This window comes from Mustelus asterias, chromosome 9, assembly GCF_964213995.1.
Source record: "Mustelus asterias chromosome 9, sMusAst1.hap1.1, whole genome shotgun sequence".
Lineage (NCBI taxonomy): Eukaryota > Metazoa > Chordata > Chondrichthyes > Carcharhiniformes > Triakidae > Mustelus > Mustelus asterias.
In genome coordinates this window covers 16,555,333-16,578,435 of record NC_135809.1, presented here as the reverse complement: position 1 = coordinate 16,578,435, position 23,103 = coordinate 16,555,333, and the positions used below count along the sequence as shown (strand labels likewise).

At 42.7% G+C, this 23,103-nt stretch overlaps 1 protein-coding gene across 2 annotated transcripts in view; it reads right to left on the bottom strand.

The window, feature by feature from the left end:
- Nucleotides 1-1,883: 1,883 nt before the first annotated feature.
- Nucleotides 1,884-23,103, bottom strand: part of LOC144498523 (cathepsin E-like) — a 31,585-nt gene continuing 10,365 nt past the window's right edge. The window contains exons 3-9 of one of the 2 annotated variants that reach the window (XM_078219770.1): nucleotides 21,684-21,801; nucleotides 20,973-21,091; nucleotides 19,237-19,436; nucleotides 17,301-17,423; nucleotides 4,910-5,051; nucleotides 2,307-2,405; nucleotides 1,884-2,185 (exon numbers count right to left, since the gene is read on the bottom strand). In XM_078219770.1, the coding sequence (XP_078075896.1) occupies nucleotides 2,006-2,185; nucleotides 2,307-2,405; nucleotides 4,910-5,051; nucleotides 17,301-17,423; nucleotides 19,237-19,436; nucleotides 20,973-21,091; nucleotides 21,684-21,801 (981 nt within the window). In that variant the 3' untranslated portion in view covers nucleotides 1,884-2,005. The remainder of the gene's footprint in view (nucleotides 2,186-2,306; nucleotides 2,406-4,909; nucleotides 5,052-17,300; nucleotides 17,424-19,236; nucleotides 19,437-20,972; nucleotides 21,092-21,683; nucleotides 21,802-23,103) is intronic. The other variant, XM_078219771.1, reaches the window with a different exon arrangement.

Genomic DNA, 23,103 nt, shown 5'->3' with positions numbered 1-23,103 from the left:
TCGTGTCGTCGGCGAACTTACCAACCCATCCCTCCACTTCCTCATCCAGGTCATTTATGAAAATGACAAACAGCAAGGGTCCCAGAACAGATCCCTGGGGCACACCACTGGTGACCGACCTCCAATTAAAAAAAGACCCATCTATACACACTCTCTGCCTCCTTTGGGCAAGCCAGTTCTGGATCCACAGGGCAGCAGCCCCTTGGATCTCATGCCCTCTCACTTTTTCTAGAAGCCTTGCATGGGGGACCTTATCGAACGCCTTGCTAAAATCCATATAAACCACATCTACCGCTTTCCCTTCGTCAATGTGTTTAGTCACATTTTCGAAGAACTCCACCAGGCTCGTAAGGCACGATCTGCCTTTGACAAAGCCATGCTGAGTATTCTTGAGCATACTAAACCTCTCTAAATGCTCATAAATCTTGTCCCTCAGGATCTTCTCCATCAGCTTACCAACCACTGAGGTTAGACTCACCGGTCAGTAATTTCCTGGGCTATCCCTATTCCCCTTCTCGAAAATAGGAACCACATCCACAATCCTCCGGCACCTCTCCCGTCTCCATCGGTGACGCAAAGATCATCGCTAGAGGCTCTGCAATCTCTTCCCTCGTCTCCCACAGTAACCTGGGGTACATCCCATCCGGACTCAGTGACTTATCTATCTTGATGCCATTCAAAGATTCCAGCGCCACCTCTTTGTTAAAGTCCACATACTCAATCTTTTCAGTCCACCGCAAGCCCACAGTACATCCACCCAGGTCCTTCTCCTCTGTGAAAACCGAGGCAAAATACTCATTAAGCACCTCTGCCATTTCTACTGGTTCTGTACAGATTTTCCTGCCTTCACCTTTTATAGGCCCTATTCCTTCACGTCTCATCCTTTTACTCTTCACATATTTATAGAACGCCTTAGGGTTTTCCTTAATTCTACCTGCCAATGCCTTCTCGTGACCCCTTCTGGCTCTCCTAATTTCCTTCTTTAGTCCCTTCCTACAAGTCGTATACTCATCTAGATCCCTATCTTTATATCAAAAGGAGTTAGTTGAATACTCTGAATTGCACTGAACACTGTGCAATAACCTGAAAACATCACCACTTCTGACCTTATGATTGAATAAGCTCATCTGAAGAAACAGCTGAAGCTATTTGGGTCTAGAATATCATCCTTTGGATCTTTTGCAGCTGTTTATTGGGACTGAGATTTTGGCCTCCCACAAGCACATTCATTTTCCTTGTGCTCGGTATTGACTCCAACCAGTGGAGAATTTTGCATAACAAGGGCCGCCCTCGACCCACCTCTTCAATACAGCTTTTTTGTCCATGTTTGGACCAAGGCTTTAATGCGGTCTGGAGATGAATGACCCTGGTGGAACCAAAACTGAGCATAGGTGAGCAGGTTATTGCTGAGTAAGTGTTCCTTGATAGCACTGTCAATGACACCGTCCATTCACTGATAATTAAGGGTAGACTGATGGGGTTGTAACTGCCTGAACTGGATTTGTCCTGCTTTTTACTGACAGGATATAATTGAGCAATTTTCCACGTTGTTGGATAGATACCAGTTTGGAATTGTACCTGAACAGTTGGCTGGGGCACAGCTAGTTCTGTCTTCAATCCTACAAGTGGAATGTTGTCAGGGCCCATAGCCTTAGTTGTATCTAGTTCCTTCAGCTTTCTCTTGATATCACCTGGAGTGAATCATACTGTTTGAAGTCTGGTACATTGTGATGCTAGGCACTTCAGGAGAAGACCAAGATTAATCTGATCATCCACTTGGCACTTCTGGATGGAAGGTGGTTATAAGTGCTTCAGCCATGTTTTTTGTATCTATCTGTAGAACACAGTCTCTGAAACCTGAGAGTTTAAATTGATTGGTTTTATTTCAGTAAAACAGAGTCACTAATTTTTCTGTTGAAAAATGCTATGAAACATTGCATTATAGTACTGAACAATTGAAGATAAGTTTACTAAAGATAAATAGGAACAAGTCACTTCTGATGTTTTAATCTTCTCTGTTCAATGAATGACGAGATTTAGCAAATCCCACTCTATCATTTTTCCGGTCAAAAATGGTGTAGAACTTTGCAAGAAAAACATCACCCAGAATCCAAAGAGGTCCTTTAGAAGAATATATATTTATTGCCTGGATTCCATATAGACACACTGCATGTTCGTCAGGAAACTTGTGTGATAGAAGAACAAAAAGTCAAAGTGAACATGTTACAAGGAACTGCACAATTTTTATTTGTAGTAATATTTTCTAATGGAAATAAAATGCAAATTAATCCACATGAAAAAGCTACCTTTTTAATATAGTCTTCTCCTTCTAATGTATATTCGACTCCTCCAATAGTGAAAGTCAGACTTGGCAGCATATGTAGTCTTTTGCAATCTGCCATAATCTGACAATTAAGAAACAAGTTGTGCATGAAAATGTTCTCTTCAAAGATCTTTACACTATTTAAATAACTTTACTTAGGATAGAGTTTCCTTCTGTCTATATTTTTATCAAAGTGGACACAGATATAATCCTGGCTAAAATTATTGATCATAAAAGAGATCGGGCTGCCGGCTCGTAATTCACCCCAAGTTGTTCAAAAGAACACAACTTTGGTTATATTAAAGTTGTGCAAGGGCACCATTAATGGTATACTGTACAATCTCCTCGACAAAGAAGGATTATTAGAGAAGCTCAGTGTGATTACTGAATCGTTGGATTTTTTTGTGCAAATTGCAAAGTTGGAAGTCAGGTTGAAATCATCAATCTTGATTTTCAAAAAGCTTTTGATAAAACATAGAAGGTTACAGCATGAGATTGAGTCCTGTGCAACTGGTGGGCAGATTTTCTGTTGGATGTGGAACTGATGCATTCCTGTGAACAAAAAGTCGCTCTTACTGGTAAATGGTTCTGTCTGGGACAAGTCACTAAAGGAATCTGGCAGAAATCTTTCTAACCCAGAAATCTAGGGGCAGATGTCTGAAAACTGTCCGCAAATTCTTAGATGACACAAAGATGTGTGTCTGTAAGGACCATGGATGAAAATAATTGGTGGCAAGAGAATTTAGATACAATGGTCAAGTATGTCCCACTTGTGTAGGGACAACTCCAGCACAAGTACACAGTTTAAGATTGTTTGTGCTGATGGATTTTGGGTTATAGTCCACAGGTCATTGAAACTCCATAATGGATGCTGCAAGGCTGTTGTAAAAACACTTTGGGTTTATTGCCAGAATGTTTAATTATAAAGCAAGAAATATTGTGCTTTCACCCATACATACTTGGTGAGGACACAAGTGGTTAAGAATATGGAGAATTTTACTTTAGAGAAGATACTATTGAGATCTTTAAGAAAATGAAAAGACCAGACACAATACTAGTGGATAGGTTATTAAAGCTAGGTGGGTTAGGGTGATATAGATAGGAACTATAAATAGAACAGGGCATGATGTGAGGAAGCACTTTTTGCAGAAAATCATTGATCCCTGAAATAAATTTCTGTCACATGCCAATTTGCTGTGAGCACTGGACAAATTCCTCAGAGTGGCAAAGATATCTATATGTAGAAGGTAGGTCGGTCACTGGGGATTGTAATACTCAGGCACCATAAGTCTTATTTGATCGTCTTCAGAGATCTTAAAGATATTTACAGAGATTATGGGTGGCACAGTGGCAAGCATTGCTACCTCACAGCGCCAGGAACCCAGGTTCAATTCCAGCCTTGGTTCACTGTCTGTGCAGAGTCTGCACATTCTCCCAGTGTCTGCATGGGTGTTCCGGTTTCCTCCAACACTCCAAAGATGTGCAAGTTAGGTTGATTGGCCATGTTAAATTGCCACTTAGTGTCAGGCAGGATAAATATGTGGGGTTACGGGAATAGGGCTTGGGTAGTATTGTGGTCATTGCAGACTCGATGGGCCAAATGGCCTTCTTCTGCACTGTCGGGATTCTATGATTTTTTCCCCAAATTGTCTCACAATTTATTTTTCCCTCTTGCTTCATCCAGGAGGTTGTGTGTCTATGTGGGTGGGAAAGGAGGGAGGTGAAGACATTATGTCAGAGTAGGAGAGGCTAAATGAACTTGCTGGTCTTTACCCCCATCTTTGTCCATGATTTTTACATCCTCAAGCTGATATGTTGTCTGTAAAATGTTAGTAAATATTATGGAATCTTTAATACATTCCACTAACAACAGGAACTTCAGTTGAAGGAAATAATTGATATTACCCATGTAATGCTGTTGCCTAATGGCAAACAGCAAGAAGCACTGGGTTTTTAAAAGTTGTATTATATTAAAGCAGCAAAAATGTTGACAATAAATTGACAGACGATAACATAGAATAAGTAAATCAACTCAGCTAGGATCTGTCTAGTTAAGTGTCACAATTTCACACAATGCAAAACACTTATTTACAGATCTATTGTGAATAGCCAATATTGACATTTCTGCCAATGGTTGCCATCCTTTAAGTAGCCTGATATCTATTCATATTTTAATCCAGAAATACAATATTAATTGGCTTGAAAACAATTGAATTTGACTAAAGCTCTGAAAACTGATTAATAGTTGATTGTATCCTGAACAATCATCAATCAATAGGCTTGTTGGGGATGCCACAGTTAAGTACCCAAGAACAAAAATACTAGAAATGATTAATAATTTCATAACTAGCATCACAATCTATATTTACATTTGAAAATTGTTTGAATGGCAAACTTAATTAAAGTGCAGATAAATGTTTAAGACTGGTGTTTCTGTTATACTTCAAAAAATGGTAACTCTCCATTTGCAAAATATCATATTCTTCAAACATCACTTAAGTTTTGTATTGATTTGCATGAACAATTATATTCCTATGCCTTGTAAAATCAAATGGATATGGTCAAGCATCAGGTTAAAATTCATACCTCTCCCATGCCAAGCTCCATTTCGGGATGATCAGGAAACATTTTTCTTAATGAGGTGTAAGGACCAGCGATCAAAGAGGTTCCAGTGTCAACTACTGCAGTGCACCTATTCCTACAGATCACTTTGTCTCGAAATGTTATACTGAATAGAAAGCATTGCAAAATGTAAGTAATCTCTGAATCATAGGCATTGGATATGGACCTCTATTCATCCAATATGTCTACTAATTCAGATACAGGTTTTGATTCCACATTGGTACTTGACAAATCATAGGGCTGAATCTTAACTACCAATAATGGGTGAATTGGCATAATGATATAGGTTAAAAATTACAAATCTGAGGGACCTGACTCAAATCCATTCATTGCTGGTTTTAATGGAGATGAAATACAACACCTCTCCCTCCCCCCCCCCCCCCCCCCCCCCCCCCCACCCCCCCCACCCCCAACTTTAGGAGCTCCTAAACTGCAGGACTTTCAATAAACCCTCCAGATTTCCCAAAGTCAAAACAGTCCTTGTGTATCGAATTTGCATCTGGACTAAAGTCCTGCCCATAGTGTTTTACTTTAGGCAGGAGCAGAGCCTATACCCAGAGGAAAAGATTTGTTTTTGGGGAGGAAATGGTACAGATCAAAAATTGCTACATTGCCTAATTTGTTCAATAAAATATATTTCTTAGTATTGCGAGAGCAGCTGAGACATTCAACTTCAATGATCTGGCGACATCACCAGAGTATTTCTTAATTAATTTGTACCATTCATTCTTCATTCAGGATGGATCAAATTGAAGGCATTTATAATTGGATTCAGTTGTACTTCAGAAAAGCTTACTGATGCCAATGTATCTTATTGCAGTAATAGATACACCCTGGCTTCTATATCAAAGAAAATCTTCAATTTGTGTTTTAACTCATATTCTTTCACTTCGTCAAATGTTCAGATAAGTTGATTATCATAAATAAATCTGCATCTCTGATAATTATAATTTTTTTATTCATTCACAGATGCATGCATTACTGGCAAGGCCAGCATTCAATGCCCATCCCTAATTGCCCTTGAACATAAGACCATAAGCTATAGGAGCAGAATTAGGCCATTCGGCCCATCGAGTCTGCTCCACCATTCAATCGTGGCTGATATTTTTCTCATCCCCACTATCCTGCCTTCTCCCCGTAACCCCTGATCCCCTTATCGATCAAGGACCTATCTATCTCTGTCTTGTTGTTCATCCATAGCGAGGCAAAGAGGAGTGATTTGTTGCAGGGGTCTGGGGTAAGAGATCGACTTTTAACGTTACTTTATTTGCGGGCTTTATTTTTTTAAACTTTAAAGTACAAATGGGAAGTAGCCGCGGGGTATTGTGGGAAGGGTGTAGGTTTCTTTTTCAGTGTGGGAGGGTTAAGAGCAGGCCGCACTACCCAGCGGGCAGCGTCGTTAGCGGGCAGCGGAGTGAGCAGGTAGCAGAGTGAGGGCTGAAGGGCTTTGGCTCAAAGGGCTTAGTCGGAAACAGGCGAGGCATGTTAGGTTCATCTCATAGTTTTACCAGTGTACTTGAAGAAAGGGGAATTATGAGTGAAAGTCCAGTTTGTTGTTCTCGGTGTCGGATGTGGGAGTTCCTGGAGTCAGCTCGCCTCCCGGACGTCCATATCTGCGCCGGTTGCATCGAACTGCAGCTCCTAAGGGACCGCGTTATGGTACTGGAGCTGCGGCTCGCTGACCTTCGTCTGGTCAGGGAAAATGAAGAGCTGATAGATAGGAGTTACAGGCAGGTGGTCACACCGGGGCCACGGGAGGAAGACACATGGATCACAGTTAGGAAGAGGAAAGGTCAGGTACTAGAGAGTACCCCGGTGGCTGTGCCCCTTAAAAATAAGTACTCCTGTTTGAGTGCTGTTGGGAGGAGCAGCCTACCTGGGGGAAGCAACAGTGGCCGTGCCTCCGGTGCAGAGTCCGGCCCGGGAGCTCAGAAGGGTTGGGAAAGGGAGGATGAGCAAACTGATACAGCACCATGGTACAGGGAGCCGTTCAAGTGGGGAGAGAAAAAAGAAATGTAGTAGAAATTGGGGATAGTACACTTTTGGATGCTGTTTGGGGGGACGACTTAGCAGGGGTAAGCCATGGTGTACAGGTCACTGGCTCAGAGTCTGTCCTTGTTGCTCAGAAGGGAAGGGGGGAGAGGAGTAGAGGATTAGTCATTGGGGACTCCATAGTTAAAGGGACGGATAGGAGATTCTGCGGGAACGAGAGAGACTCGCGGTTGGCGTGTTGCCTCCCAGGAGCCAGAGTCCGCGATGCCTTGGATCGTGTTTTCGAAATCCTTAAGGGGGAGGGGGACCAGCCCCAAGTTGTGGTTCACATAGGCACTCAAGACATAGGTAGGAAAAGGGATGGGGATGTAAGGCAGAAATTCAGGGAGTTAGGGTGGAAGCTTAGGGCTAGAACAAACAAAGTTGTTATCTCTGGTTTGTTACCCGTGCCATGTGATAGTGAGGAGAGGAATAGGGAGGGAGAGAGCAGTTGAACACGTGGTTACAGGGATGGTGCAGGAGGGAGGGTTTCAGATACCTGGACAATTGGGGCTCTTTCTGGGGTAGGTGGGACCTCAAAAAACAGGATGGTCTGCACCTGAACCAGAGGGGTACCAGTATCTTGGGGGGGAAATTTGCTAATGTTCTTCAGGAGGGTTTAAACTAATTCAGCAGGGGGGTGGGTACCTGAATTGTAGCTCCAGCGTACAGGATCTGATTAAAATGAAAAGGGAGGCGTACGTTAAGTCCAGGCAACTGAAAACAGATGGAGCTCTGGGGGAATACAGAGAGAGTAGGAAAGATCTCAAACGGGGAGTTAGAAGGGCAAAAAGAGGTCACGAGATGTTCTTGGCAGGCAGGATTAAGGAGAATCCTAAGGCATTTTATTCATACGTTAGGAACAAAAGAGTTGTCAGGGAGAAAATCGGACCTCTCAGGGACAAAGGAGGGGAATTATGCTTAGAACCCAAGGGAATAGGGGAGATCCTAAATGAATACTTTGCATCGGTATTCACGAAGGAGAGGGGCGTGTTAACCGGGAGTGTCTCGGAGGGAGGTGTTGACCCGTTAGAGAAAATCTCCATTACAAGAGAGGAAGTGTTAGGTTTTTTAGGGAACATTAAAACTGACAAAGCCCCAGGGCCTGATGGCATCTATCCTCGACTGCTCAGGGAGACGAGAGGTGAAATTGCTGGGCCTCTGACGGAAATCTTTGTCGCTTCTTTGGACACGGGTGAGGTCCCTGAGGATTGGAGGATAGCGAATGTGGTCCCGTTGTTTAAGAAGGGTAGCAGGGATAACCCAGGAAATTATAGGCCGGTGAGCTTGACGTCCGTGGTAGGGAAGTTGTTGGAGAGGATTCTTAGAGACAGGATGTATTTGCATTTAGAACGGAACAATCTCATTAGTGACAGACAGCATGGTTTTGTAAGAGGGAGGTCGTGCCTTACAAATTTGGTGGAGTTTTTTGAGGAAGTGACAAAAACGGTTGATGAAGGAAGGGCCGTGGATGTCGTCTATATGGATTTCAGTAAGGCATTTGACAAAGTCCCACATGGCAGGTTGGTTAAGAAGGTTAAGGCTCATGGGATACAAGGAGAAGTGGCTAGATGGGTGGAGAACTGGCTTGGCCATAGGAGACAGAGGGTAGTGGTCGAAGGGTCTTTTTCCGGCTGGAGGTCTGTGACCAGTGGTGTTCCGCAGGGCTCTGTACTGGGACCTCTGCTATTTGTGATATATATAAATGATTTGGAAGAAGGTGTAACTGGTGTAATCAGCAAGTTTGCGGATGACACGAAGATGGCTGGAATTGCGGATAGCGAAGATCATTGTCGGGCGATACAGCAGGATATAGATAGGCTGGAAAATTGGGCGGAGAGGTGGCAGATGGAATTTAATCCGGATAAATGCGAAGTGATGCATTTTGGAAGAAATAATGTAGGGAGGAGTTATACAATAAATGGCAGAGTCATCAGGAGTATAGAAACACAGAGGGACCTAGGTGTGCAAGTCCACAAATCCTTGAAGGTGGAGAAGGTGGTGAAGAAGGCATATGGTATGCTTGCCTTTATAGGACGGGGTATAGAGTATAAAAGCTGGAGTCTGATGATGCAGCTGTATAGAACGCTGGTTAGGCCACATTTGGAGTACTGCGTCCAGTTCTGGTCGCCGCACTACCAGAAGGACGTGGAGGCATTGGAGAGAGTGCAGAGAAGGTTTACCAGGATGTTGCCTGGTATGGAGGGTCTTAGCTATGGAGGAGAGATTGGGTAGACTGGGGTTGTTCTCCTTGGAGAGACGGAGAATGAGGGGAGATCTAATAGAGGTATACAAGATTATGAAGGGTATAGATAGGGTGAACAGTGGGAAGCTTTTTCCCAGGTCGGAGGTGACGATCACGAGGGGTCACGGGCTCAAGCTGAGAGGGGTGAAGTATAACTCAGACATCAGAGGGACGTTTTTTACACAGAGGGTGGTGGGGGCCTGGAATGCGCTGCCAAGTAGGGTGGTGGAGGCAGGCACGCTGACATCGTTTAAGACTTACCTGGATAGTCACATGAGCAGCCTGGGAATGGAGGGATACAAACGATTGGTCTAGTTGGACCAAGGAGCGGCACAGGCTTGGAGGGCCGAAGGGCCTGTTTCCTGTGCTGTACTGTTCTTTGTTCTTTGAGGTTGAGAGTAGTGAGGTCATGGATGAGGTTTCAGAGTCTCAGGAGTGTACTGGCAGGCAGGAAGGCGGTTTGAAGTGTGTATACTTCAACGCCAGGAGCATTCGGAATAAGGTGGGTGAGCTTGCAGCATGGGTTGGTACCTGGGATTTCGATGTTGTGGCCATCTTGGAGACATGGATAGAGCAGGGACAGGAATGGTTGTTGCAGGTTCCATGGTTTAGATGTTTCAGTAAGTGCAGGGAAGGTGGTAAAAGTTGGGGGAGGTGTGGCATTGTTAGTCAAGGACAGTATTAAGTTGGCAGAAAGGACATTTGATGATGACTTGTCTACTGAGGTAGTTTGGGCTGAGGTTAGAAACAGGAAAAGAGAGGTCACCCTGTTGGGAATTTTTTATAGACCTCCGAAAAGTTCCAGAAATGTAGAGGAAAGGATTGCAAAGATGATTCTGGATAGGAGCGAAAGTAACAGGGTAGTTGTTATGGGGGACTTTAACTTTACAAATATTGACTGGAAAAGCTATAGTTTGAGTACTTTAGAGGGGTCAGTTTTTGTCCAATGTGTGCAGGAAGGCTTCCTGACACAGTATGTAGATAGACCAACAAGAGGCGAGGCCACATTGGATTTGGTACTGGGTAATGAACCAGGCCAGGTGTTAGATTTGGAGGTAGGTGAGCACTTTGGTGATAGTGACCACAATTCGATTACGTTTACCTTAGCAATGGAAAGGGATAGGTATATACCGAAGGGCAAGAGTTATAGCTGGGGGAAAGGAAAGTTTGATACGATTAGGCGAGATTTAGGTGGCATAGGTTGGGGAAGGAAACTGCAGGGGATGGGCACAATTGTAATGTGGACCTTGTTCAAGGAACAGCTACTTCGCGTCCTCGATAAATATGTACCTGTCAGGCAGGGAGGAAGCAGTCGTGTGAGGGAACAGTGGTTTACTAAAGAGGTTGAATCTCTTGTGAAGAGGAAGAAGGAGACTTATGTTAAGATGAGACGTGAAGGCTCAGTTAAGACGCTTGAGAGTTACAAGTTAGCCAGGAAGGACCTAAAGAAAGAGTTCAGAGCCAGGAGGGGACATGAGAAGCAGGTAGGATCAAGGAAAACCCAAAAGCTTCCTATAGGTATGTCAGGAGTAAAAGAATGACTAGGGTAAGATTAGGGCCAGTCAAGGACAGTAGTGGGAAGTTGTGCGTGGGAGTCTGAAGAGATAGGAGAGGCACTAAATGAATATTTTTCATCGGTATTCACACAGGAGAGGGACAGTGTTGTCGAGGGGAGTACTGAGATGCAGGCTGTTGGACTGGACGGGATTGAGGTTCATAAACAGGAGGTGTTAGCAATTCTGGAAAGCGCAAAAGGGTGGGATGAAGAAGAGGAGAGCAGTAGTGATAGGGGACTCAATGGTCAGAGGTACGGACAGGAGGTTCTGTGGTCGGGACAGAGACTCCCGCATGGTTTGTTGCCTCCCAGGTGCCAAGGTCAGCGATGTCTCTGATCGCGTGCACAGCATTCTAAAGTGGGAAGGTGATCAGCCAGATGTCGTGGTACACATCGGTACAAATGACGTGGGAAGGAAGAGTGAGGAGGTCCTAAAGAGTGAGTACAAAGAGCTTGGAAGGAAGTTAAAAAGCAGGACCCCAAGGGTAGTAATCTCAGGATTGCTACCTGAGCCACATGCCAGTGAGGGCAGGAGTAGGATGCTTGGGCGGATGAACACGTGGCTGAGGAACTGGTGCAGGAGGCAGGGTTTCCAATTCTTGGATCATTGGGACCTCTTCTGGGGCAGGTGGGACCTGTACAAGAGAGACGGGTTACACCTAAACTACAAGGGGACCAATATACTTGCAAGGAGATTTGCTGGCGTTATTAGGGAGCTTTTAAACTAGATTTGCAGGGGGATGGGAACCAGAGTGCCAGAGCAGATAGTGGAGCAGGGGTAAAAAGACAGGTTAGTTCAAGCAAAATCACAAATGGAAGGCGTGAGTGTGGTGGAAATAATCTTTTGAGGTGTGTCTATTTCAATGCCAGGAGTATTGTGGGGAAGGCAGATGAGCTGAAGGCGTGGATAGACACATGGAAATATGACATTATAGCCATTAGTGAAACTTGGCTACAGGAGGGGCAGGACTGGCAGCTCAATGTTCCAGGGTTCCAATGTTTCAGGCGGGATAGTGGCAGAGGGATAAAAGGTGGGGGGGTGGCATTGTTGGTCAGGGAAAATGTTACAGCGGTACTCAGGCAGGATAGATTAGGGAGCTTGTCTACAGAGGCCCTATGGGTGGAGCTGAGAAACAGGAAAGGTATGACCATGTTAATGGGGTTGTATTATAGACCACCCAATAGTCAGCGAGAATTGGAGGAGCAAATCAGCGGAGAGATAGCTGACAACTGCAAGAAACACAAAGTTGTGATAGTAGGTGATTTTAATTTTCCACATATAGATTGGGACTCGCATACTGTTAAAGGTTTAGACGGGGTAGAGTTTGTAAAATGTGTTCAGGAGAATTTTCTACATCAGTATATAGAGGTGCCAACTAGAGAGGATGCAATATTGGATCGCTTATTGGGAAATGAGTTCGGGCAGCTGATGGATGTGAGTGTGAGGGAACACTTTGGATCCAGTGATCATAATGCCATTAGTTTCAACCTGATCATGGATAAGGATAGATCTGGTCCTCGGGTTGAAGTTCTGAACTGGAAAAAGGCCAAATTTGATGAAATGAGAAGGGATCTGGGAAGTGTGGATTGGCACAGGCTGTTCTCTGGTAAGGATGTAAATGGAAAGTGGGAGGCCTTCAAAGGAGAAATTTTGAGAGTGCAGAGTTTGTATGTTCCTGTCAGGACTAAAGGCAAAGTAAATAGGAATAAGGAACCTTGGTTCTCGAGGGAGATTGTAACACTGATTAAGAGGAAGAGAGAGTTGTATGAAATGTACAGGCAGCAAGGAACAGATCAGATGCTCGAGGAGTATAAAAAGTGCAAGAAGCTACTTAAGAGGGAAATCAGGAGGGCTAAAAGAAGACATGAGGTTGCTTTGGTAGACAGAGTGAAGGAAAATCCAAAGAGCTTCTATAGGTATGTTAGGAGCAAAAGGATAGTGAGGGATAAAATTGGTCCTCTAGAAGACCAGAGTGGTAGACTGTGTATGGAACCAAAAGAGATGGGGGAGATACTAAATGGTTTTTTTGCGTCCGTATTTACTGAGGAAATGGGCATGGAGTCTACGGAAATAGGGCAAACAGGTAGGGAGGTCATGGAACCTTTACAGATTAAAGGGGAGGAGGTGCTCGCTGTCTTGAGGCAAATCAGAGTGGATAAATCCCCAGGACCAGACAGGGTATTCCCACGGACCTTGAGGGAAGCTAGTGTTGAACTTGCAGGGGCCCTGGCAGACATATTTAAAATGTCAGTATTCACGGGGGAGGTGCCGGATGATTGGAGGGTGGCTCATGTCGTTCCGTTGTTTAAAAAAGGTTCCAAAAGAAATCCGGGAAATTATAGGCCAGTAAGTTTGACATCGGTGGTGGGCAAATTATTGGAAGGTGTGATAAGGGATAGGATCTACAAATATTTGGATAGACAGGGACTTATTAGGGAGAGTCAACATGGCTTTGTGCGTGGTAGGTCATGTTTGACCAATCTATTAGAGTTTTTCGAGGAGGTTACCAGGAAAGTGGATGAAGGGAAGGCGGTGGATGTTGTCTACCTGGATTTCAGCAAGGCCTTTGACAAGGTCCCTCATGGGAGGTTAGTTAGGAAGGTTCAGTCGCTAGGTATACATGGGGAGGTAGTAAATTGGATTAGACACTGGCTCAATGGAAGAAGCCAGAGAGTGGTTGTGAAGGATTGCTTCTCTGAGTGGAGGCCTGTGACTAGTGGTGTGCCGCAGGGATCGGTGTTGGGTCCATTGTTGTTTGTCATCTATATCAATGATCTGGATGATAATGTGGTAAATTGGATCAGCAAGTTTGCTGATGATACAAAGGTTGGAGGTGTAGTGGACAGTGAGGAAGGTTTTCAAAGCTTGCAGAGAGATTTGGACCAACTAGAAAAATGGACTGAAAAATGGCAAATGGAATTTAACGCAGACAAGTGTGAGATATTGCACATTGGAAGGACAAACCAAAGTAGAACGTACAGGGTAAATGGTAGGACTCTGAAGAGTGCAGTTGAACAGAGGGATCTGGGAATACAGGTACAGAATTCCCCAAAAGTGACGTCACAGGTGGATAGGGTCGTAAAGAGTGCCTTTGGTACATTGGCCTTTATAAATCGGAGTATCGAGTATAAAAGTTGGAGTGTTATGGTAAGGTTATATAAGGCATTGGTGAGGCCGAATTTGGAGTATTGTGTACAGTTTTGGTCACCTAGTTACAGGAAGGATGTAAATAAGGTTGAAAGAGTGCAGAGAAGGTTCACAAGGATGTTGCCGGGACTTGAGAAGCTGAGTTACAGAGAGAGATTGAATAGGTTGGGACTTTATTCCCTGGAGCGTAGAAGAATGAGGGGAGATTTGATAGAGGTGTATAAGATTTTGATGGGTATAGATAGAGTGAATGCAAGCAGGCTTTTTCCGCTGAGGCTAGGGGAGAAAAAAACCAGAGGGCATGGGTTAAGGGTGAAAGGAGAAAAGTTTAAAGGGAATATTAGGGGGGGCTTCTTCACGCAGAGAGTGGTGGGAGTGTGGAATGAGCTGCCGGATAAAGTGGTAAATGCGGGGGTCACTTTTAACATTTAAGAAAAACTTGGACAGGTTCATGGATGAGAGGAGTGTGGAGGGATATGGTCCAAGTGCAGGTCAGTGGGACTCGGCAAAAAATGGTTCGGCACAGACAAGAAGGGCCAAAAGGCCTGTTTCTGAGCTATAATTTTCTATGGTTCTATAGTTCTATGGTAAAAATAGATAAGTTCCCTCGGCCGGATGGGATTTATCCTAGGATTCTCTGGGAGGCTAGAGAGGAGATTGCAGAGCCTTTGGCTTTGATCTTTGTGTCATTATTGTCTACAGGAACAGTGATGTGGAGATGCCGGCGTTGGACTGGGGTAAACACAGTAAGAAGTTTAACAACACCAGGTTAAAGGTTGTGCCTCATAAACCTGTTGGACTTTAACCTGGTGTTGTTAAACTTCTTACAGGAACAGTGCCAGAAGACTGGAGGATAGCAAATGTTGTCCCCTTGTTCAAGAAGGGGAGTAGGGACAACCCTGGTAATTATAGACCAGTGAGCCTTACTTCTGTTGTGGGCAAAGTTTTGGAAAGGATTATAAGAGATAGGATTTATAATCATCTAGAAAGGAATAATTTGATTCGGGATAGTCAGCACGGTTTTGTGAAGGGTAGGTTGTGCCTCACAAACCTTATTGAGTTCTTTGAGAAGGTGACCAAAGAGGTGGATGAGGGTAAAGTGATTGATGTGGTGTATATGGATTTCAGCAAAGCGTTTGATAGTAAGCTGTTGCAGAAAATACGGACACATGGGATTGAGGGTGATTTAGTGGTTTGGATCAGGAATTGGCTAGCTGTAAGAAAACAGAGGGTGGTGGTTGGTGGGAAATATTCATCCTGGAGTTCAGTTACTAGTGGTGTACCGCAAGGATCTGTTTTGGGACCACTGCTGTTTGTCATTTTTATAAATGACCTGGATGAGGGCGTAGAAGGATGGATTAGTAAATTTGCAGATGACACTAAAGTGGTGGAGTTGTAGTCAGTGCGGAGGGAAGTGGCAGGTTACAGAGGGACATAGATAAGCTGCAGAGCTGGGCTGAGACGTGGCAAATGGAGTTTAATGCGGAAAAGTGTGAGGTGATTCACTTTGGAAGGAGTAACATGAATACAGAGTACTGGGCTAATGGTAAAATACTTGGTAGTGTGGATGAACAGAGAGATCTGGGTGTCCATGTGCATAGATTCCTGAAAGTTGGCACCCAGGTTGATAGGGTTGTTAAGAAGGCAAACGGTGTGTTAGCTTTTATTGGTAGAGGGATTGAGTTTCGGAGCCATGAGGTCATGTTGCAACTGTACAAAACTCTGGTGCGGCCGTACTTGGAGTATTGCATACAGTTCTGGTCGCCGCATTATAGGAAAGATGTGGAAGCATTGGAAAGGGTGCAGAGGAGATTTACCAGGATGTTGCCTGGTATGGTGGGAAGATCGTATGAGGAAAGGCTGAGGGACTTGAGGTTGTTTTCGTTAGAGAGAAGAAGGTTAAGAGGTGACTTAATAGAGGCATACAAGATGATCAGAGGATTAGATCGGGTGGATAGTGAGAGCCTTTTTCCTCGGATGGTGATGGCTAACACGAGGGGACATAGCTTTAAATTGAGGGGTGAGAGATATAGGACAGATGTTAGAGGTAGGTTCTTTACTCGGAGAGTAGTAAGGGCGTGGAATGCCCTGCCTGCAGCAGTAGTGGACTCGTCAACATTAAGAGCATTCAAATGGTTATTGGATAGACATATGGATGATATTGGAATAATGTAGATTAGAGGGGCTTTAGATTGGTTTCACTGGTCGGCGCAACATCGAGGGCTGAAGGGCCTGTACTGCGCTGTAATGTTCTATGTTCTAAAGACACTCAATGACGTGGCCTCCACAGCCCTCTGTGGCAATGAACTCCACAGATTCACCACCCTCTAGCTGAAGAAATTCCTCCTCATATCAATTTTTAATCTCTCCCACTAGTGGAACAGGTAGTAATGTGGGCTTGTTTGGCTGTGTCAGAGAACAGTTTAGAGTCAACCACATTGCTGTGGGACTGGAGTCACATGTAGGCCAGACCCCAGGTAAGAATGACAGATTTCCTTCCCTAAAGGACAATATGAACCGGAGGGGTTTTCATGACAGACAGTCCAGTAGTTTTATGGTTATCATTACTGATACTAGGACCTTGATTTTTATCATGATAGAGAGAGAGAGAGCCATTCCATCATGGTGAAAATGGTGGAAGATGCTTGAGCCCAGAAGTCTCACCCTCAATATAGCACCTACCATTCAGCAGGGATAGGAATGGGCCTGGGGCGGAACGGGTGTATTCGTGTTTTACAAAAATTCAACATGCACAGATTAGATCTGGTAGGGGCAGGTCTGAACTTTGTTGATTCATTTGGACAACCAGAGGGCTGGACTTGCAGGGAACCCCGCCACCCCAGAAAAAAAATCCGTCTTTCCAGGCTGCTTTCTCCCGGGTCAGGTTTGTGGAGGCGGAAATGTCCCGACTCTATGCTCCTGACCCAGGAGCAAAAATCCAGACCTAGCTTTTATTCCAGAACTAGTTAATTGATCAAATTGAATTTCTATGGCTGCTGCAATTGGATTTGTCTCTGGATCATTAGTCCTGGCCTCTAGGTTACGAGTCTAGCCACATCAACACTATGCTACTGTATCCCTAGGCTGAGTAACATATCAGAGTAGTCACTCCATTTGCACTGAAAAAGATGTATGGAAAGCTCCCAAGACTAACCTAACTCGGATTCACTGTTCCTTTTCTATTTATGGTAATAGTAAGAATCTATCTTACATTTGGATAATTCAATTGATTATAGAGGTTAAATGGCCTTCCTTAACAATAACAATTGTGGAAGTTTCCAGATACTATTGATATGTATCAACAATAATTGCACACTGCCCACAACTGTAGCACCTTCCCGATTATTAATGGCACTGTGCTTTCACAGCCACTTACTTTTGTACTTCTATTTGCCAGTAACCCTTCTGGGAGATGCTGACCCAATTAATTGAGCCTGTGTAGCTGGAGTGGTTGATGCCTCCCAAGCACAATTCACCACCATTTTCACTATCAGCTTCTCTAGAAAAATAAAAAATGGGGTTAGCGTAGAATTTTTAAAAAAAGTTTCATGTGAAAAATGGAACAACAGAATTTCTATATTAGCATGACTCAAACTTGCTTTGTACAATTGGTTCAGAAACTTGTGCCGCTCTTATTTTCAATGCTGTCAAGGTCCCTCTCAAACTTCCACATCATTGCGCAATTATTTGGTTTAAATTAAGAGTAAGAGTGTAAATGCTATGTGTGTGCACCATTTGTGTTATTGCCATTACCAGTATGGAAGATAGGGCTGGCTTGTGGAAACAGAACTTGCTAAGATAGAAATTTAAGATTTAAGTTTGGAGAAGAGTTAATTTAGGACTAGGGAAATAAATTGCAGCTACCAAACCAAATCGCTGGTATTATTTCCCATGATGAGTTTCCTGAGAGAAAACAAAATCATTATTCAACATTGCAGATTAAATTATTTGTTGCCTTGCAGAGATAGCTAGCAGTTTGAGGTTCATAAGAACATATCAGTGTCATTCTGATCATGTTTGCAATGATTCTTCTTCTGCCTGTTTGTCTGTAACTTCAGGATCATGATGTGCAGGTGCTTTTATTATTGCCTGTAGGTGAACTGCCTCACTATCAGATACAGTTTGGAGCTGCTTTGGGTACATGCGAATGCATGTTTTGCTGTCATATGGAGAAATTATTAACAATAGCCATGGCATATTAGTATTGCTGCAAAAAGAATCATGCTGTTGAAGCTTTTTGCTTTGTACTCATCAGGACATATTCACGAGAATGTCAATTTATACTGCATGGGAAGAGAGTGTGGTTGTTTGGCAAATGGATTCTGATTGATGGAGACATTGCCATGGAAAATGCACCAGGGCATGCTAACTGCCAAGCTTTTGTTCACATTGTCACAGGGAATGAACCAGAGAAAAAGGCTGTCTCCTAGCTTTTGCTTAGTTGAAAAAGGCGCAATGCATAGACATACCCTTTCTATTTGCAAACGATAGGGTCCTGTGTGTGAATATATGTAGCTTCTCACAGGCATAAGTAAGCCATGTTGTGACCCCGACTGATAATGCTATATTGGTTATCAGTATAATTCTTAGCACAATCAGGATTGTTTAGCAAGTACTGTCCCATTGTGGAATGGCATCAAATGTTGGATCCTATGTTTTGAGTTGATGTGATTCAGAGCCATTCCCTGATTCATTCCCCATGACAATGCCTTGACCAATCAGAGTTGACCTGCTTGGTTTGAATTTAAACAAAAGCTTAGCAGTTCACTATGCTTTGGCACATTCACCATAGCAACACCTCTGCCAATCAGAGTCCACTTGTCAACCAATCAGCACTCCCTTCTTGTGCAGTATAAATTGTTGTTCCCTTTAGAATTGGTATTCTTGCGAATATCTGTCTTGATGAGTGCAAGACGATAAATTTTGACAGCACGTCTCTTTTTTCAGCAATGCTCAAGTTCTGTATTACCAATCAATTATATTAGTGTGAATTATCTTGCTATTTATTGTACTATGGACAGAAAAAAACCTCTGATGTCTATCAATCAGTTTTAGGAAGACACTCTAAACAATAGACTTCCCTTTCAATTTTGCATTAAGTGTGTTACAGCCTCTGGCCACTAGGTGATTACATAGAGTAAATTTCTGAAGCTTTTCTGCCAATTCTGTTGCTTTCATGTTCAGAGAAATTAACATATCCATCAGCAAACCATGAGCAATTTGATAGCATATGCAAATTTTTATTTTATTTGCGGTAAAGATTAAACAGGATTTGCTTTTATATAAGATGTAGAACAAACTGTAAAACAAACCTGTTTATTAGAAAAGAAAATATAGGTTCTTCCAACAGTCCCTGGTGCATCATTCTGTCAAACACAGGAATGGCTCCACCTTCAGCCAAAGAAGGATATCCTAGCCCTAAAATGCCATCAAAATGTGCTAGAGTAAATGTTGAACCTGGCTCATAGACAGATTCCCCAAATTCTTGTCCATTTACAGTAATGTTTCCAATCTATAAAGAATAAAATGGAACAATAACAGGTGTGTAAGGCTGAAATGCAACAAATATGAACCCTGCAAACTGCTAGGTATTTTCACCTTCAAGTCATGAATGTTACATGAAATCAAGTTTTATTTCATGCTTTTAAGGATGTGTTGTTGGAGTCTGAAAAAAATCATTAGGAGACCCTTTGCTTACATGTCATTGTGTCTATATAATAGTTTGAAGTAACAACCATACTAATGTGTTTAAATAAAAAGAAACATTGGTGAAGTTGGTTGAAAATGCCATCTTGGTATTTATTCCATTGGCCTTCATGCAATTTTCACCTTATATGCAGAATAATGTCCAGGTTCACAGGGTGAGGGAGGATGTTCCCGATGGTGGGTGTGTCCAGACCAGAGGTTACAGTCTGAGGATACAGGGTAGACCATTTAGGACGGAGATGAGCAGACATTTCTTCACCCAAAGAGTGGTGAGCCTGTGGAATTCAATACCACAGGAAGTAGTTGATGCCAAAACATTGAACATATTCAAGAGATGCCGAGATATAGCACTTGGGGCGAATGGGATCAAAGGTTATGGGGGAAAAGCAGGATTAGGCTATTGAGTTGGACAATCAGCCATGATCATGATGAATGATGGAGCAAGCTTGAAGGGTCATAATGGCCTCCTCCTGCTCCTATCTTCTATGTTTCTATGTCTATGTTTCTACATAGAATACATGGCAGTAACAGTGTAACTAGCAAGAGGTACAATTGCAATCCCACAATCATTGTGTTGAACCTGAACAGTAAAATAAAATAGACTGTTCCAAAGTAGATGGAGTTATGAAAGGTAACTCAATAAATGAGGAAGGGAGGCATAAACAAAAAAAACAAAGGGAAACAGAAAAGGTACAGGTAATTAATAAAGTTAAATGAAATTGAGTAAGAGGGATAAAGAAGCAGAAGAGAGTGCATTAGTGAGACTTCATGGTACTTGTGGAGATATGCAGATATGAAATAACACCAATGCAATATGCTAGTTAATTTAGGCTAAATTCCTTGACTATCATGCAGTGTAGCACTGGGCATGTTCTAAACATTACCGTATTGATGATTTCTTTTCTGCAAAGACAAGTCCAAAAGCAAGATTCTTTTAATATTCAATTAATAGTCCCTTCTAATTACCTGTATAAAAGTTTCTGGTCATTTGCGATGGTTCAAAAGTTAATTTATTGTTGTGGATTATGATACTTTTAAACTAAAAACATTTTAACATATGACAGCAAAGAAATTTATCATCATTCATTAAATAAGTACAGCTGTGAAGGTACTGTGGAGATACATTTCAATTATCTAATAGTCCACATTCTCCAGTTTAGATTTGTTTTAAATAAAAACCTGTTAATTGAGGATAATAAAGACGTAGGAATAAGAAAAGACACTTGGTCCATTTGGGTCACTCTGTTAAGATCCATGTACAGGACTTACACAAACTATGCTTATCTCCTGTTGTAATTATTGAGATTCTTCACAAGTTAATAACAGTTGTATTCTAACTTACTGTGACTTTATCTTTACCTAACACTCCCATAAGTTGCCCAGTGCCATATCGTATGGTAAAAGAGTCTCCTCTGGGAGAATATGATGATGAGAAAAATGATTGAAAACGTTGATGTAATTCTATGAAGAAACAAGAAACAATTATAATGTGGAGACTAGTATTTCCATTCCATAGAACTATGGATTGCTACTCAGTTTGATGATCTCATTGGCCAGTCTGCTGATCTCAGCCAGAGACACTACAATTAGCCTTAGTGTCCTGAGCTGGGATAGGGGGAAAATAGCAACCAGGGATATCATTTGATCATTATCCAGTGATAGCTGCTGGAAAGTGTACGTGCATGGACATAGCATGAGGATAGGATTGAACTCAGCTATGATGCCATTCACAATGGCTTGTCTGCCAACACTAAATGTTGAGGTTAATACTCAAAGAGCTGAAAGGCGCTCTTTGGGAGAGTTGATGCAGAGTCGATGGGCTGAATGGCCTCCTGCTGCATTGTAGGAATTCTATGGGTCATTGCTCAGTGAAGCCCCAGAATGACTAAACAGAATCCAGATTTGTTTCTGTAATAATGAAAAGCAGGATTGCCACGTGTGCTGTTGGCTTGAAACCAGCAACATGCTGCAACTCTAAACATTTTTGTTTTAAATCAAATAGAATCATTTAGTTTGGTAGGATATGAATCAATGTAACTTTGGTTTTACTCACGGCATGCCTCGCTGATGCAGTAGGATGAAGGCACCCAGAGATTAGATGAGCCAGTGTCAAATACTACAGTAAATGCCTGTGGTGGAGTTCCAATTCTAATCTCTCCATAATATTGGGCCTAAGTGTTCAAAAAACACATTAAACCATGGCAACATTTTAAATATTGACAGTAAATTAAATATTCAAAACACCTAATAATCTCTTATTAGATGCTACTGAGCTGCTCCCATGCTGGCTTCTGTTCCTTCTATTTGGAAATCATTTATAAATGCTACCTTCAGGTTTCCTAATTTTACTCCCTATTTACACTTACCTCCCATTCTCAGATTAATTCATTGGAATTGCCAGCTGGATATAAAATTGCTTTTGTGAATTGGATAAATGAAAATGGAAATTGGGCAGCTGATCTTCATTGATCAATTTTATGCTTGGGCATCACTGAAAACTTATTCCCTTGTCTTCACACACACTTCAAGAGCCTCAACTTCCTGATTAGACTGTTGAACCAGCTGCAATCTATTTTCATCCTAAGTGCTTCTTGAATCCTCACCTCTGCCAGACCGCTCTCTGTCTACGCTAGGGCTACCACCGATCAAACTAAGCAGCCCAGTTCCCTTGTAGAGAGTAGGTGCGCACAGGATCCTGGTAACTGAACACAGTAGCTGGACACAAAAGAGGGTGAGCTAAATATAAAGTAACTTGAATATAACTTTACAGATTAGAGCTTTGCAAATAATATACAGTAAAGAAATTTCTGGAGGACAAGGCTGTTTGGTTAAAATTAGACAACAACTGTTGTGTGTGCATAGACCCAATGCCTGCTCCATTCAGCACAAATCAGTTTCCAAACTGCGTTCCAAAATAAGCAGATTCAAGGAGCAAATTGGCAGACTCAAGGAGCTTAACATATGTTTTAGGAGGCTGTACTATGCCACAACCATTGTGGAGTCAGACATGTTTTGTTTTGGTGGAGGACATTGGCTGTCTAATTAGACCTCTCTGTCTGTTTCATACCCAGGAAATTAGTGTAAGATAATATAATTTCTTTCCCTATGTTATGACTTTAGGGTAGCTTTCTTGGGAGCTACACCGTAGCACAGGAGATCCCTAACCCAGAAGGAAAAACCCATTCAAAATTTTCAAATCCCAGTAAAAATCAATAATTCTGGCACCAGTAAGGTGTACAAGACCAATTTGGACAATTTTTACTGATACCCTTCATTTCCTAGTTTGTCTGTGTTTTCAGTTGGGAGGAAAAGGTTTAAGTTTATAGAAAATACCTTTATATGCATTGGAGAGGAACAGGAAAGCTCTCCCAATGTCTTAGTGCTACTGCCCTCATTCTCAAGGCTGGTCACTTCCAGAATGTCATCAGGTTTGAACCCAATAACGGATGGTCATCAAATTACTGCCTCCCTTC